General features: G+C 62.3%; 1 protein-coding gene across 2 annotated transcripts in view; it reads left to right on the top strand.

The window, feature by feature from the left end:
• Positions 1–314: 314 nt before the first annotated feature.
• VIPR2 (vasoactive intestinal peptide receptor 2) overlaps positions 315–17,220 on the top strand; it is a 31,569-nt gene continuing 14,663 nt past the window's right edge. For both annotated transcript variants that reach the window (XM_054726313.1, XM_054726312.1), the window contains exons 1-4: positions 315–377; positions 2,518–2,617; positions 11,077–11,193; positions 11,972–12,069. In XM_054726313.1, coding sequence (XP_054582288.1) covers positions 315–377; positions 2,518–2,617; positions 11,077–11,193; positions 11,972–12,069 — 378 coding nt within the window. The remainder of the gene's footprint in view (positions 378–2,517; positions 2,618–11,076; positions 11,194–11,971; positions 12,070–17,220) is intronic.

Below are 17,220 nucleotides of genomic sequence, written 5' to 3'. Positions count from 1 at the left end.
CTCCCCGTCCCAGGTTGGGGGTGGGGGGGAGGGGTCTCACTCCCAGCCCCTCTCTCCCGACCTCTCCACTTGGACTTGGCGGCAATGCGCGCCCTTGGCCACCTTTGCGCATTCCTCACCTGCTCCCGGCTGCTGACCGGGGAGGGAGCGGGGAGCGCGGGGGGGGAGGCGGGGGCCCGGGGCGGGGCGGGGCGCGGAGGGGCGGGGACCAGGCGCTCAGGCCGCGGGCGGCAGCTGCGGGGCGCTGCGCTCGCCTGGTGTGCGGTCCAGGGAGCCCCGAGCTGCGCGCCCCATGTCGACGCCGCGGAGCCGAGATGAGGGCGCCCGCGCTGCTGCCGCCCGCGCTGCTGACCTGCTGCGGCTGGCTGCTCGCCCCGGTGAGTGCCCGCCGCCGACCACCGCCCGCTCCCGGAACCCCGCGCCGCGCCCCGACCACCGCCCGCTCCCGGAACCCCGCGCCGCGCCCCGACCACCGCCCGCTCCCGGAACCCACCCCGCTCACCCCTTCGCCGCGCCCTCCCGAGTCCGGGCAGCAGGACCCTCGGCGCCGCGAGGAGCGGCGTTCGCCTCCTCCCTGCCGCCCTCCTGGACTAGCGGACCGGGACGCCCTGGGGCCGGGCGGGGGACGGGGCTGCGCTTCAGAGGGGACGGACGGGAGTTTGTAACGACGCCTCCTGCGGTACCTGCTGCCGACTCTGCTGTTTTGGTCTCAGCGAGACGCGATGGGCCCAGGAAACTTTCCTGCTGGAAACACTCTGCTTTGGCTTTGTGTATTGTTATATAAGAGCAGGAAATGACACGCTGGACTGAAATTTGTTAAATCTGTGCATTGGATTGCTTCTCAGGAATTCCTCCTTTTCTTTGAAGACCTTTTAAAACGCGTGTCGCCGCCGGGTGGTCTCCAGTGATTCGCGCACCTTCTTAGCGCTGCGAGGCCAAGGCCGCAGGGGAAGCTGGCATTGCCAGGCATTTCGGGTTTAGGGGTGAACCTACACCCGCTGTGCTATAAGGGCACCCCCCCCCCCAATACTCACAGTGTTGGCTGGAGCTGGGCCAACAGTAAAAGCAGAATTTTGTTCAGACATGGGAGGGGTGCCCAGCCCCAGCCAACACTGGGGGGGGGGGGCGTAAAAGAGAGGCTGGGCCCCTGCACAGAGGACCCCTGTCCAGGTCAGCGCTTTGGAAAAGGTCGCTGCTGGGTGGGGAGCGCAGCCCAGGCACAGCGCGCTGTAGAACTGTGCGCCCGAAACCCGTATAATTTCGTTAACCAGTGGCACCCCAATAAATTCAATAAAAGGGGGGAGCTAGTTGGTTAAAAGTACCCAGAATTATGGCTAATGTTGCTTTAACTTCTAAGATGCCCCAGAATAAGTGATCGCTGTGCGTATTCCAAGAATGTCAGGCATTATGTATTTTAATGCCTTAACAAAAAATCGTTTTTCTTTTTTAAGTGAATAAAATGTCTCTAACCCTGAAATTTAAACCCACCACTGTTCACATAGGAATAGCGCGGCCGACAGGAGGCCAGGCCTTTGTCCGGCTGGTGGCTGCCCAGTGGTGATCCTGGGGAAACTAGCCCCGAGTCTTTTTTAAAAGATGAGGATGGACGTGCTGAAAGCATCGGCATTCAGTTTCCTGTCCACTTCTCTTGGGAAACATCATTCTGGCGAGATGCTTAACTGACTCCTTTGCATGGTATTATCAGCAGTGGGATAATGGAACAAGTGGCTAGAACGTGCCCACGTGCATGACTTTCTTTAGTAAAAGCAGAATTTTGTTCGGACGTGGGAGGGGTGCCCGGCCCCAGCCTACACTGGAGCACTGGGGGTGTGGGGAGATGATAAAGGGAGCTGCTGGCCTCTGCACAAACAGCGCGGGTGCGTCTCAGGCAGAGGCCTGTGCTGTGTCTCTGGCGCCGTGAACAGCTCCCTGAAGGTCCTGTTTAGCGGCAGGGGTGTGACTGTCCCACATTCCCTCTTCCCATCTCCCCACTCAGCTTTTTGAAAAGCTCCTTCACCCCAAATCCTGAGGTGGGGTTCCTAACGTGACCTGCAGCCTCGGCGGATCAGGTTATCCCCATGGGCTCTTGCGTGGGTGGGAGGCCGCCCTTACCCAAGGCTGCTGGCTTCTGGGCAGCGCTCCTTCAGGGGTCTCACCAGTGAACACGGATTCACTGTCATAAACCAGGGCTATGACATGGGGGACTCGAATATTGAAAGTTATTGGGTTAAAGAGCTCTATTGCCGCCAAGTTGTACACTAACAACACACCACGTACTCTGTAGGTTTGCTTTCCTGCTCAGAAGACATGCCGGTGGGTTTTATATTCTTTTATGATTCCTTCACAAAGGAAACCATGTAGCTTTTTAAGATAACCCTGCCAGAAACATGAAGGTGATCGCTTTCAAATGAGTGTTAGTTTGGAAGCGGCTTAAAACTCTTCAATTTGGGGGTTTTGTTGAACATTTGCTTGAGGGTAGAATTTTTACTCATTTCTGTTTTTTTAAACCTTGACCAGGTGAGCAGCGTTCACCCCGAATGCCAAGTTCACCTGGAAATGCAGGAGGAGGAAGCCAAATGTGCAGACCTTCTCATGGCTCAGCCAGGGACGCACAAAGGTAAGGCGGGCTTGGTGAGTGAGGTGCCGCGATGGGCACCCTGCAGGCAAACAGCTCACCCCCACTCTGCAAACAGGGGTTTCAGGTCACCTGTGTCTTCAAAAAGAAAAAAAGATCTGTTTTCACGCTTTTTAATAAACTTCTGGTAAAACTCATATGGAGGGGAAGGTCCTTCACACAAACTTTTTAAAAGAAAGCTTACGTCCTTCACAGAAACTGTCTCCATGGTTTGAGACAATAGCAACTGCTACTAAAATAATTTCATGGATGTTCTCTGCTTTGCAAAAGCAACTCCGTTTTCCAGGAGCGTTTATCTGATTCCTTGTATTTTAAATTCTTAGTGACATCACAGATAACTTTGGTCCAGTTAAGAACAATGGAAACTTATCAGAACTCAAGCGGGAAAATGAGATGTTTGTTCCCCTGAAGACAGGCCTAGTGTCAGTGCCTTCCGGTCAGACAGAGCTGCTGGGGCGCAGGCCCTGCCCGGCTCAGGCTCACTGTGTAGCCTCCGGAGGTCTGGCGTGGCACACAGGTTATAAACAATAGCAAGCCCTTCCTCCTCAGCTTGCCTTCTCTCTGGTCTGAGTCATTAGTTCATCCTCTTCAAGGAAAAGATTAAAGTCAAAGTAAGGCGATGTGTTAAAACAGCCGGTGCACACCCGGCTCCGTGCACACCGGGCTCCGTGCACACCCGGCTCCGTGCACACCGGGCTCCGTGCACACCGGGCTCCGTGCACACCGGGCTCCGTGCACACCGGGCTCCGTGCACACCGGGCTCCGTGCACACCGGGCTCCATGCACACCGGGCTTTGTGCACACCCGGCTCCGTGCACACCGGGCTCCGTGCACACCCGGCTCCGTGCACACCGGGCTCCGTGCACACCGGGCTTCGTGCACACCCGGCTCCGTGCACACCGGGCTCCGTGCACACCGGGCTCCGTGCACACCGGGCTTTGTGCACACCGGGCTCCGTGCACACCCGGCTCCGTGCACACCGGGCTTCGTGCACACCGGGCTCCGTGCACACCGGGCTCCGTGCACACCGGGCTCCGTGCACACCGGGCTCCGTGCACACCCGGCTCCGTGCACACCGGGCTCCGTGCACACCCGGCTCCGTGCACACCGGGCTCCGTGCACACCGGGCTCCGTGCACACCCGGCTCCGTGCACACCCGGCTCCGTGCACACCTGGCTCCGTGCACACCGGGCTTCGTGCACACCTGGCTCCGTGCACACCCGGCTCCGTGCACACCTGGCTCCGTGCACACCGGGCTCCATGCAGACCGGGCTCCGTGCAGACCGGGCTCCGTTCACACCCGGCTCCGTGCACACCGGGCTCCGTGCACACCCGGCTCCGTGCACACCGGGCTCCGTGCACACCGGGCTCCGTGCACACCCGGCTCCGTGCACACCGGGCTCCGTGCACACCGGGCTCCGTGCACACCCGGCTCCGTGCACACCGGGCTCCGTGCACACCGGGCTCCGTGCACACCGGGCTCCGTGCACACCGGGCTCCGTGCACACCCAGCTCCGTGCACACCGGGCTCCGTGCACACCGGGCTCCGTGCAGATGGCGCTGCCCAGTAGAAACAGGAGAGGAGCAGTTGGGCAGCGTTGGACTTTGTAGGAGCCACATTAAAACAAGTAAGAAGAAACACGTGAGGTTAGTTTAACAAACATTTTATGTGTCCAAATATATCTGAATTGTTATCATTTAAACTGCTAATGAATAGAAAATGTTAAGGAGAATTTTTACATTTTCTTTTGTTCACGTTTGCACCTGCTGTGCGCCCTGGCGCTGGCCTCGCTGCTGGCTCCTCCGGCCTCAGGAGCGGTGTCCGCATCACGCGGTGCGGCGGCCACACCTCGCGGGTCTCGTTAACTGTGTCCAGAGAAAGGCTGATGGAGTGGCTCAGCTCACCGCGGACAGGGCCTTCTGTCCTGGGCAAGGCCACAGGCTGACCGTCCCGCCACCCGGGGCCTCGTGCAAAGCAGTCACCATGGCCACTGGTGCGCTCCCTCGGGAATGCAGGAGATGTAGGAAGAGGAGAGACGGAGAGGAGGCCGAGGAGGGCAGTTAGAATCATCTAGCTCGTGGCCAGGGACCCCACCTCCTCTCCACACACCCCAGTGCCGGTGGCAGTTGAGGGTCCCGCGGAACCCTCCTTCCGGTAGGTGAGCCAGGCCCTTTGTGAAGCCTCGGGGGTGGGCGCGCCGACAGCAGCTGAGCTGCGGACAGAGGGCTGGGAGCCGCCCACACGCAGCATGGACGCCCGGCGCAGCCGTCAGGGAAAGCACTTCACAGGCTCCGCCTTCTCCTGGGGCAGGTGCTTCCCTGGGGCGGCCGCTCCCGGCACACTTCCCAGGCCGTCCAGCTGGACACAGACACGCGGAGCGGGCGGGAGGGGGTGTCACCCGACATCGCAGCCCCGCGCGAGTCAGCTTCATGGTTGGTGAATTCTGGGCAGAACCGAGCCCTCGGAGCCCTCGGAGCCCTCGGAGCCCTCGGAGCCCTCGGAGCCCTCGGAGCTGGGCGTCGGGGCTGCTGGGAGAGCCTCCGTGTTCCTTCCTGCTTCTCTCATCTCCGCCTTCAGCAGGCACGTCTGGTCAGCAGCAGCGCGTGTCCCCGTGGGCGGCAGAGCGATGCCCGGACAGTCCCCGAGGACCCCTCTCGGGGTCAGGGTGACGGACTGCGGGCGAAAGTCCGTGCCAGTGACCCGGCGGGTGCTGCGGGGAGACACGGCCGGTTCAGGGCGTGGAGTCCCTGCCGCCCGCGCTGGGATGTTCTGACCCACCATCTCTCTGTCATGCAGGAGACCCTTGAGTTCCGGCTGCCTTGGCTTCCGGTTGGCACGTGTAGAGGGCGTGGCATGCCGCTGGGCTGTTCCCTGTGGGGAGGCACAGCCGTGAGCCCGGGGCTGTGGCCAGCGGCTCAGGAGTGGGGGCTGTGGGCGCAGGGCCGGGCGAGGGCTGCTGGCCCAGGAGAGGAGGCGCGGTGGCTCTGTGCGGGTGGGCGGGGGAGCCACGGGGGGCGGGGGGGGGAGAGGGGAAGGATGGGGTGCAGGACGGACCGGTGCTCCTCAGCCCGCGCTCATTACTCTGAGGAAACGCAGGCACCAAACTGCGCCCAGCTTCCACTTTCAGGAAACATTAGAAATGCAAACTTTACGTCAAGTATCCCAGGCTCTTAAACGTGTGCAAGCGCGACTTAACCAGCTCTGCGGGCCGCCTCCCTGGTGCAGGGCCCGCCTGCGGTGGGCTCCGCCTCCCTGTCCGCCCTGCTCCTCCGTCTTCTCTGTGACCGGCCAGTCCTTGGACGTTTTCCTAGGCGAAGGCTCTGGGCGGCAATCCGGTGCCAGGGACTGAGTAGTGCTGACCAGAATGGAGGCCCTGGAGACCAGAAGGCAGCCGGGAGCGGCGTGCGTCACGCCCGTCATAGCACTGCTGGACGGATGTCCTGACAGATGTACGGAGATGATCCGGGAGCACAGGGGGCCCCGCCCGCCCCACCAGGCCTCCGCGAAGGGTCCCCAGCGCCGCCCACCAGAGTTCCTGTGGCACCACCGAGCCCCAAGTCGCGTGGCCGTTGGAGGGATGGTGTTGGGTCTCTCCACGGTGTTATCAGGAAGCGGTGGCGTAGGAAGGTGACACAGCGCGTCCGGAAGCAGCTCGCACCTGCTCAGTCTCCCGAACAGGCGGTTGCGCCCCAGGCCCTCGAGGCGCGTCCGGCGGCTGCCGTGGTGGGAGAGGCATGGGCGAGGCCCTGCAGGCGGGGGCTGCTGTCCGCAGGCCTGGCCGGGTCCCCACCACAGGCGGCGTGTCTGCTGGGCACAGCTCCTCAGCACGTTTTGACGTTAGGGGTGCCTTGCATTCAGGGTGTTTTTCAAACAGACAGGTTCAAACTGGGTTCCTCCATTTCTATGAAACCCTTGGCTCAGGGAGCAGCTTAAATGTCAGTTCCAGTCCCGAACGTGCTCCCCACTTATGCAATCCGCCCGAGCGTCACCCCACAATAAAGCCTTGCGCCTGCAGACTCGAGTCCTGAGGTGGTCACGCCGGCCGCTCTTTGTAGCGCCCAGGGGAACGGCCCCGACCTCTCCTGGGAACTGGCCGCCTGGGGGTCCAGGAATGTGTTGAGGGGTCTAAGCAGAGAGTCAAGCAAGCCAGTGTGTGCACTGCCCTGCGCAGGCCCAGAGCAGAGCTGGGTCTGAGGCGGGAACCACAGGAGGACACGGGATGGGTCTATAGCAAGCGTGTCAAACTCAAAGGCCAACACGGGCCAGATAAACAAGGATTAAGTTTGTGTGGGCCACATAAAAACAGAAGCTTCAATTTTCACAGAAACGTAGGTTTATTTCGATAGAGACATGCCGAATACAAAGGGCTGAAATAAATGAGTAATGGTTAACATAAAATAATAGAATATTTTCATAAAATTAATATTTTTTCTTGCACATTAACTTACCAGACACTAAATAACTGCACAAATTAATAAGCGTAATGCAAATAAAACTATTTTTCTTGTTCTCCAAAAGCAAACTATTTCCTGTTGTGCAAACCAAACAAGTCAGTCCAAGACTAATGATGTGGCAATAGATCAGCTGCTAAAGTATTCGCTGCTGGTATTAGTGGAGAGAAATGGTGTGCCTGCGCGTAAGGGAAATAAATGCAACATGGTTATAGTAATCAGTCATTAGCGAACGTTGTAGGTTTTTTTTTAATATAGTTGGTTGATTTTTAACAGAGAGGAAGGGAGAGGGATAGAAACAGCGATGAAAGAGAAACATTGATCAGCTGCATCCTGCACACTTCCCCCCCCCCCCCCCCCCCCCCCCCCCGCCACTGGGGATGTGCCCACAACCAAGGTACATGCCCTTGACCGGAATCGAACCTGGGACCTTTCAGTCCGCTGGCCGACACTCTATCCACTGAGCCAAACCGGTTAGGGCTGTAGTTTGTTGTTAATAACTAGTGGCCTGGTGCACAAATTAATCAGAATAAATACTTTAATATTGTTATTCGCAATATAAATTAATCAGAAGAAATACTTTAATATTGCTATTCGCCCTTTCTCTATAAGTGTCAACCAAATTCACGACTGACAATGACAGATGGAAACACATGTGCAATTGGCGCCAGTGAGAGCTTTATATGTATCACGCATGCGCGAATCAACTTAGCCTTTTATAGATATAGAATAAACTTGCTTAATTCCTGCTTTCTACTGTAGCTAAACTTTCTCCAGCCCAGTGAAGCACCCCAACTTCTCTTCCAGGTAATTGTCAGCAACACGGCAGTAAATATCAACACGAAGCAGATTATTATTGTAGATCACGCAGGGAGAACAAAGGGTGAAATATTTAACTGCAGCAGTGTTTGACTATATTCTGTGCAGTGAGAAAACCTGAAGTCACTTTCAAGGTCCACCATTTCTTTCTTCTTTTCAGTCGGGTCAAGTTTCTAAGCTTTCTAAATCTCCGTTTTCCGGCTAATGAAAAGAAAATAGGATTCCACTGAGTCTCCTGTCTACCTACTGCAGGACTTCTGTGAGGATCAATGAGATGAGGCACGGGAAAGCGCTTCACAGACATTTGGTTACAGTGTGAAATGTTTGCACCTGTGTTCCTGGGATAAAGAAACTCCAAGGAGGCTAGTCGCTGAGGAGAGGAAGCCGGGCGTTGCTGTGTGACATCATTACCCAGCGCCCACAGCCACCGTTTCCGGGCTGTGGGCTGCATTTTGCGCCATGGGGTCTGGGCAGCGTTGGCTGCAATTTGGTGGGCTGTTGCTCTGGGGTGGAGGTGGGGCCTGTGTCCCACTTGGGGGAAGCCGAGTATTGTTTTGTGGGCACTAGGTCTGTGGTACCACTTCCCTGCGTGTGTCACAGCAGCTCCTGCGTGGAGCATCTGCCCCCTGGTGGTCATTGCACGTCTTAGCGACCAGACGGTCAGACACTTAGCATATTAGCTTTTTATATATTACTAGAGGCCTGGTGCACGAAATTCGTGCAAGAACAGGCCTTCCTTCCCCTGGCTGCCGGCACCGGCTTCCCTCTGGCACCCGGCGCCCGGGCTTCCCTCTCAGCTCTGGCTTCATTCGGAAGGTTGTCCAGTCTAATTAGCATGTTAAGCTTTTATTATTATAGATAGATTATGTATAACGAGATATTGTAAAAATTAAGTTATGAAATTTGTATTAAAACGTTTAATACAAATTTGTATTTGTATTAAAAAATTTTTAATTTGTATTAAAAAATTTTTGCAGCAAAAATATGCATTGTGGGCTGCATGAGGCCTGTGGGCCTCGAGTGTGACATGCTTGGGCTATAGAGCCCAAGGCCCTGAGGGAGATGGCTGCGCAGGGCGCAGGGAGAGGTCAGAGGGCAGGGCACCCTGTCTGTGGTCTTTGGACGCCCGGTGCCCACTAACCTGGAGCATCTGCTGTGAGGGCTGCATCCTGCCCGTCTTCCCAGCCCCGGGCCGGAGGACAGGACGGTTTACTGCTCTGGGTGCCTCCCTGACGGGACAGGGCAGCAGACAGCACCTCCTCAGGGAGTCTGCTTGGCGGGGGGTCAGGTCCCAGCAATGGCCAGGCTCACGGGGAAGGATGAAGCCGCTTTTAAAAAGGAACTTGCAATCCCATTGGCGAGTCCCTCCACTTGGTTCTGAGGCCTTAGGTTGGTGACGGGCTGGGTTCTGGGACAGGAAGCAGGCCAGAGGCGCTGACCCAACCTGGAGGTCACTCGTCTTTCTAGAGTGTCAGGTCGGAGTTCCCCCGTCGGAGGACCTTGGGCATCTCCTTGTTCGGCCCCTGGTGAGCGGAGAGGAGACCCCTCTGATTCCATCCACGAAGGGACAGGACCCCAGCCGTCCAGACCCGCCCCGTGGCAGAAAGCGTGTGGGAACATCTGCTCACTTTGCTGCCGGTTTTATCTGGTTCGGGTTAAAAGGACTGAGGCGACTGAGACCAGGAGGCAGAGGGGCAGCCGGAGGCTTCCTGCACCGCTGCGCGCGGTCCCGCAGCCCAGCCTCACGCGCCTTCCCGAGCCCCTCGTTCCTTCTGGGCCCTTCGCTCTTGGCCTCCGTGGCCAGACAGGCCTCCCTCAGGGGACTCTCGGGCCACCGCTCTGCGATTTGGAAGTGACTCCTTAGGGAGGACGTCCTCATGTCGCTCCCGCCACATCACCGCGATGGTCCCGGGAGCTGTTTCTCCCCGGAATGCTGACTGTAAAGCTCTCTTTTCCCTTCGCCGTCGGCGGGAGCCGGGCGCTGCCGTCACTGTTCGATTCTAGTTCACGCTTTTCTGTTGGCGAGTCAGGCCTGGGTTTACTTCATGACTCACCGTCACTCACCGTCACACACCGTCAGCCAGCATTCATGGCGAGGGGCCTTCCCTCGCCGCGGGACAAGGTCAGGACGGAGCCCACACTCTGGGGCTCCTGTTAGTCCCGAATGACTGCACTTCCAAGGAGCTCCCCCACTGTCGGCCTGAGTCACAGCTTCGGGCCCTGGTGGCTCAGAAACGGGGTGGTTGTGCTGCATCCGCACCACGGAACATCAGGAGGCCTTTACACAGGAGGGTGCACAGCATGAAAACCTGTGACGTTGCGAAGCAGGAGCGAGGGAGGGGCTGGTACAGACAACGACCCGTTTTTGTAAAAACTTGGATGTGTACACGGCACATTACGTGTCATAGGACGTCACTACGATCCAAAGGCAGGTCCCCCCGAACTGGGACCAGGCGCCCTGCCCCGGGGCGAGCCACGCCCACTCCCCCAGGGGCCTCCCCATGGGGAGAGGGTCTGCAATGCTGCCCGTGCTTTATCGCAGCTCAGCACTGGGCTCCTCCGGGACCGCACCCTGGCTTTGGTCAGGGGCCGGGCCGTGGTCACCGGGACAGAAGTGCTGGGGTGCGGGTGTTTGCTAGTAAGTGAGGCCCGCACAGGAGGGAGCTCCCCGTCAGCCCTGCTGTTTCAGGCGGGGCCGGGAGGGGCGCGGTAGTGACGAGGCTCCTGGCACCTCTGCCCCCCCCCCCCCAAGCTCTGCTTGTGGCTCAGCTTTGAGTGGAGGGGTACTGGGGACATTTGCTCTCAAAAGCGGCCTGACATCTTGGTGACAGAAGCGGGCCCAGGGGACCTGAGCCCCCAAACCTGAGACACAGAGTTGCCCAGTGGATCACGTCAGCGGGAACACTTACTGAGCCGGTGACGCTCAGAGGCTGTGCAGCTGGCTCGCTCGGGGTTCCCTACCACAGACCCGGGGGTGGCGCAGCTGAGGAGCACACGGCCACGGCTGTTCTCAGTGATCCATGGGTGCATGTTTATTTCACAGAAAAATAATTTGCAAGGTAAGCATCTAATGAACCGGCTGTCTGTTTGCAAGGCATTTACACACACCCACCCTGCTGACCCGCCGCCTCTCTGGGCGACGCGCCTCCGCCCCTCTCCCCGCCCTGCAGCCTGCAGCGGAGCCTGGGACAACCTCACGTGCTGGCGCCCCGCGGACCTCGGCGAGACCGTCACGGTGCCCTGCCCCCCGGTGTTCAAGGTGTTCAGCAGCCTTCACAGCAAACCAGGTACTCCGTCCGTCCGTCCGTCCGTCCGTGCGTTTCTGAGGGCGCCTGGGGGTCCGCTTCTCCTTCGAGGCGGCCAGAGCGGGCATCCTTCCTTCACTGCGCGAGTTGGGGAGCCCCTGCGCCTGCGGCCCGGGGTTTAGGCACAGAAGGACGCGCGTTTCCGGTTGGGTCCCCCTCAGAGCAGCCTTAGGGAGAGGCTGACAGGCAGGACCCCGTGTGCGCCAGACCCGCAGACCAGAGCACCGAGCGGGCGTGGGGCAGGCAGGGGCCCGCAGTACACATGGCCCTGACCTCCGGGAGGGAGGGTGGGAAAGAGAGAGGGAGGGAGGGAGGGAGGGAGGGAGGGAGGGAGGGAAGGAGAGAGGGAGGGAGGGAGGGAGGGAGGGAAGGAGGGAGAGAGGGAGAAGGAAGGAGAGAGGGAGGGAGGGAGGTGCCGGGTGTGAGGCTGAGGCGGCTGTGGCCTCTGCCCTGAACGGGCTCTGAGACTCCAGCGCCTGCTTCCCTCTGAGTTTCCAGAACCTGGGAAGGCGCCTCCCAGTCTCCCTGGCTGCAGGGCCTCTGGCTGCTCCCCGGAGGGGGCTGGTTCGGCCTCATCTGAACGGCCCAGATTTAAGCCTGGAGGCGGGAGGCTGTGGGACCCTGCTCTCGTCCTGGGCAGGTGTTCAGGGTAGACTCGGAGAACAGACGGGCTGGCGCCTGTACGTGGGCGGGGGGGGGGGGGGGGGGGGGTGCAGGAAAGAACGATGTTCCGTTCGGATGCCGGCACTCTACCTTCCAGGGAACATCAGCAAGAACTGCACAAGCGACGGGTGGTCGCAGACCTTTCCGGACTTCATGGACGCGTGCGGCTACCGTGACCCCGAGGACAGGAGCCAGGTGAGGCCCGAGGCCCCGGTCACTGAGGGGCCCCTCCGCGCCCAGCAGCGCTGCCTGTCCTGGGCCGGTCGCCAGGTCGCCCGCGGTGGGGGCAGGAGAGGCAGGTCTCTCCGCTGGCAGCCGTGCTGGGAGGCTCCTGCCTGAACGAGCCCCAGGAGCGTCCTCCCTGCCTCTGGGCGTCTCCGTCCTGGCTGACCTTCCTGGTGTGGGCGCTGGAGCCGCCGTCGGCTGAGGCCTGAGCAGCCCGGAGACAGACCCACCGCAGCATCTCTGTAGCCTGAGAGGCAGAGCCTGTCCGTACGCTTGGCGGCTGCATCCTGGCACATCCCCTCTGCAGGCACCATGGGGCTGCACAGGTCCGGGGGCAGGAGGGGAGCCCAGGGCACAGGTCCGGGGGCCAGGAGGGGAGCCCAGGGCACAGGTCCGGGGGCCAGGAGGGGAGCCCAGGGCACAGGTCCGGGGGCCAGGAGGGGAGCCCAGGGCACAGGTCAGGGGCCAGGAGGGGAGCCCAGGGCACAGGTCAGGGGCCAGGAGGGGAGCCCAGGGCACAGGTCCGGGGGTCAGGAGGGGAGCCCAGGGCACAGGTCAGGGGGTCAGGAGGGGAGCCCAGAGCACAGGTCCGGGGGCCAGGAGGGGAGCACAGGGCACAGATCAGGGGGTCAGGAGGGGAGCCCAGGGCACAGGTCCGGGGGCCAGGAGGGGAGCACAGGGCACAGATCAGGGGGTCAGGAGGGGAGCCCAGGGCACAGGTCAGGGGGTCAGGAGGGGAGCCCAGGGCACAGGTCAGGGGCCAGGAGGGGAGCCCAGGGCACAGGTCAGGGGCCAGGAGGGGAGCCCAGGGCACAGGTCAGGGGCCAGGAGGGGAGCCCAGGGCACAGGTCCGGGGGTCAGGAGGGGAGCCTAGGGCACAGGTCAGGGGGTCAGGAGGGGAGCCCAGAGCACAGGTCAGGGGGTCAGGAGGGGAGCACAGGGCACAGGTCAGGGGGTCAGGAGGGGAGCCCAGGGCACAGGTCCGGGGGCCAGGAGGGGAGCCCAGGGCACAGGTCAGGGGGTCAGGAGGGGAGCCCAGGGCACAGGTCAGGGGCCAGGAGGGGAGCCCAGGGCACAGGTCAGGGGCCAGGAGGGGAGCCCAGGGCACAGGTCCGGGGGCCAGGAGGGGAGCCCAGGGCACAGGTCAGGGGGTCAGGAGGGGAGCCTAGGGCACAGGTCAGGGGGTCAGGAGGGGAGCCCAGAGCACAGGTCAGGGGGTCAGGAGGGGAGCACAGGGCACAGGTCAGGGGGTCAGGAGGGGAGCCCAGGGCACAGGTCCGGGGGCCAGGAGGGGAGCCCAGGGCACAGGTCAGGGGGTCAGGAGGGGAGCCCAGGGCACAGGTCAGGGGCCAGGAGGGGAGCCCAGGGCACAGGTCAGGGGCCAGGAGGGGAGCCCAGGGCACAGGTCCGGGGGCCAGGAGGGGAGCCCAGGGCACAGGTCAGGGGGTCAGGAGGGGAGCCCAGAGCACAGGTCAGGGGGTCAGGAGGGGAGCACAGGGCACAGGTCAGGGGGTCAGGAGGGGAGCCCAGGGCACAGGTCAGGGGCCAGGAGGGGAGCCCAGGGCACAGGTCAGGGGCCAGGAGGGGAGCCCAGGGCACAGGTCAGGGGCCAGGAGGGGAGCCCAGGGCACAGGTCCGGGGGCCAGGAGGGGAGCCCAGGGCACAGGTCAGGGGGTCAGGAGGGGAGCCCAGAGCACAGGTCAGGGGGTCAGGAGGGGAGCCCAGGGCACAGGTCAGGGGGTCAGGAGGGGAGCCCAGGGCACAGGTCAGGGGGCCAGGAGGGGAGCACAGGGCACAGGTCAGGGAGGTCAGGAGGGGAGCCCAGGGCACAGATCAGGGGGTCAGGAGGGGAGCACAGGGCACAGGTCAGGGGGTCAGGAGGGGAGCCCAGGGCACAGGTCAGGGGGTCAGGAGGGGAGCCCAGGGCACAGGTCAGGGGGTCAGGAGGGGAGCCCAGGGCACAGGTCAGGGGGTCAGGAGGGGAGCCCAGGGCACAGGTCCGGGGGCCAGGAGGGGAGCACAGGGCACAGGTCAGGGGGCCAGGAGGGGAGCACAGGGCACAGGTCAGGGAGGTCAGGAGGGGAGCCCAGGGCACAGGTCAGGGAGGTCAGGAGGGGAGCCCAGGACACAGGTTAGGGAGGTCAGGAGGGGAGCCCAGGGCACAGGTCAGGGAGGTCAGGAGGGGAGCCCAGGGCACAGGTCCGGGGGCCAGGAGGGGAGCCCAGGGCACAGGTCAGGGAGGTCAGGAGGGGAGCCCAGGGCACAGGTCAGGGAGGTCAGGAGGGGAGCCCAGGGCACAGGTCAGGGAGGTCAGGAGGGGAGCCCAGGGCACAGGTCAGGGGGTCAGGAGGGGAGCCCAGGGCACAGGTCAGGGGCCAGGAGGGGCGCACAGTAGCCTTCCTGTGGTTACTGTGGCCTCTGCTCCTGCCCGTCTGCCGACCTCCTAGCACCAGCACCGGCGTGCACGGTGGCTTCCTTCGGCAATGCCGGCCCCTCCAGAGTGAGCGGCCCTTACGTCTCGGTGCCCCCAGATCCCACGGTGGGGGTGCCCCCAGCAAGTCGATCTGTTCAACAACCGGGGTCCTGAGGCCTGCCTGGTGAAGCCCGAGCGTCCAGCTGGTGCATTTGCATGCAGTTTGAAGAGCGGTTTCTTCTTAAGCATTTTGTAGATTCCGCACATTCATAAGCGCACGTCCCTAACGGATTAGAAAGTCACAAGTTTCACGTCTGAAAGTGGAGAAAACGATGGCACAAAACCAAAACGATGATTTTTCTTCCTGATGCAGCTTCTGCGAATACTTTAAATATGTGGCTGTTTAGGGACTTATTTCCAATGTGAAATCTGTGAGGTGCGTTCGCCCTGGGACTGGCCGGTCCAGGGCGAGGCGGGCCTGCCCAGTGCCCCCGGGTCTCAGTCCCCCTCTCCTCACCCCTCCCTTCTTCCCAGACCCAGGATTTTAATTAGGCTTCCTGCTCACACCGCCAAGCTCTGCCCTGGTGTTCCGGGTGCAGCCTTCGTTGGTTTCTAAATCAGTTAAGTTCAAGGAAAACCAAGCAGCTTCCCCTGAGGCCCCGGGACAGCAGGCCGCGCGGGCACCGTGCGCGGGCCAGCGCGGCTCCGGGGGCCTCGGTATACATGAGCTGCCAGGCTCTTGACCGAGGAACACTTCTGCTAAATTTAGCCGAGAGCTGTCTGGCATTTCAGCCGACCCATGCATCAGGCGGACACATTTCTTCCATATTATGCCATAATCCTAAAAATACGTCCGCTCCCTCCCCTCGCTTCCAGACACTGCAGTGACTCCCGCTCACCGCGACGGTCCCCTCCACAAGGCCCCCTCCCTGGCCCGGAGCACCCCGCCCTCACCCCACCCTCACCCTGTGCTCTGTCCCCGCACGGCCCTTCGGGACGCGCCCCTGCCCAGCCGCCTGCCCGCGGGAGGCAGGACAGGGCTGACGGGCGTCCTCGGACCTCACGTGGCTGCTCGGGGCTGCCGGCTAACTCAGCCTTGGCTCACGGCAGTGTCTCTGCTTCGCTTCACGTTGAAGGCAGAGGATGGCCGGCCGCGGTGTGGAGGGCCCGTGAGCATCGTCCTCACGCGTGGCTCATCAGCGACCGGGTGGCCCGGGAGCAGGGACGTGGGGCCGACAGGACAAGGCCGGGCAGGCAGCTCGGAGGGATGGAGGCGGCATCCGCGGAGGGCAGGCTGCACGGAGCCAGCGTTCACGCGGCCGCACAGCCTGGCGCACGGGAAACGGCCACCGGGGCCCAGGCAGACCGGACCACCACGCGAGAGGAGGGCTCCGAAGGTTCAGGAGAGCCATCGCTGGCCACTGATCCGCTTTCAGCGGAGCCGGAACAAAGATGCCACGGAGGAGGGGTCTAACGGCAGCCGGAGAGGCTCGCTGCCCCGGGGCGGGCAGGTGTCCCGCGGAAGCTGCTCGCCCAGGAGGGAGGTGAAGGCGGAGGTGGAAGCAGAGCTCAGCCGAGCCAGGGGGGCCCAGGGGCTCAGCCGCTGTGAAGGGGGGCCTCGCAGGAAGGAGCCGGGCTGGGGCTCAGCCCAAGAGCGCCCGGAGGTGCCAGGCTCCCCTCCCTGGCTGGAGGCGATGGAGCCGAGGCTGAGCCCAGAGCCCTGCGCCCAGCTCTGGGGGAGCCCCACACTTTTCTGGGCGGCGTCCGGGGGAGCCGAAGGCTGGGCTCGGGCCTCTGGCAGCTTGTGCCGCTGGGACAGGGCCGCCCGCTGGGCCCTCGAGGTGCAGACCGGACGGAGGCAAACGGGGCCTTCAGGGGGGAGAGCTGACAGGGCCTCCAGGGCAGCCCCGCTGGAGAGCCCCGGGGAGGGCGCTCCGGGCAGGACCCAGGTTCAGGGGGGCCGATGGGACGGGGCGGGCTCAGCGTGGGGCCGGCAGTGTGAGGGGACTGTCGCAGGCGCCCCTGGGCCTGGGGGGCTGAGGAAGGAAGCGGCCCTTTGCCCGCCCCCTGGGTGCGGCCTGGGACATGCATCCAATCGAGGCCCCACTGCGGCTCTGAGAGCGTCCGTCCGTCCGCCGGCCCCGCCCTCCCTGAGCCGCACGGTCCGGCCGGAGCTTAAAGTGAGGCGTGGCTCCGGGAAGAAGGACACATTGAAAATACAGAATTAGGCATCAAAGCAAATGTTTGCTCAGGACGGCAAACGAAGTCACAGGTCATGGGGCGTCGAACCCAAGACCCCTGGTCGAGAGCCCGCTGCCGTCGCAGTCTCCCCAGCGCGTGTCGCCGGCGGAACCGGGCCCGGCGCCTCCTGCTCCGCGTGTTCTGATCTGGCGGCGGATTTGGGCCGGAATCGGTGCTGCAGGTTTGAGGGGGAAGCGCCGTGATCTGCGGGCGGAGGAAACACAGGGCTGGGCGTGCGAGGCCGGGGGCGCCCTGGGGTCACCTGCTTGGGGGCCACAGAGCCCGGGAGCTCCGAGGCCGCGTCCTGGGAGCCGTGCGTCCGGTCTGCGGAGAGCAGGGCCGCCCGGTGCGCGGGAGGAGCCCGAACCCGAAGGTGCGCTGCCCCGGCGGAGCCCCGTGAGCGGCCGAGGCCGAGGCCGGCTCACGCGCGTTGGCTTCCCGGGTCCGAGGCTTTTCTCTTGGCCAAG

The sequence above is a fragment of the Eptesicus fuscus genome, chromosome 14, assembly GCF_027574615.1.
Source record: "Eptesicus fuscus isolate TK198812 chromosome 14, DD_ASM_mEF_20220401, whole genome shotgun sequence".
Classification (NCBI taxonomy): Eukaryota; Metazoa; Chordata; class Mammalia; order Chiroptera; family Vespertilionidae; genus Eptesicus; species Eptesicus fuscus.
The sequence above is the reverse complement of the archived record's forward strand: the minus strand, read 5'-3'. Positions and strand labels throughout refer to the sequence as shown.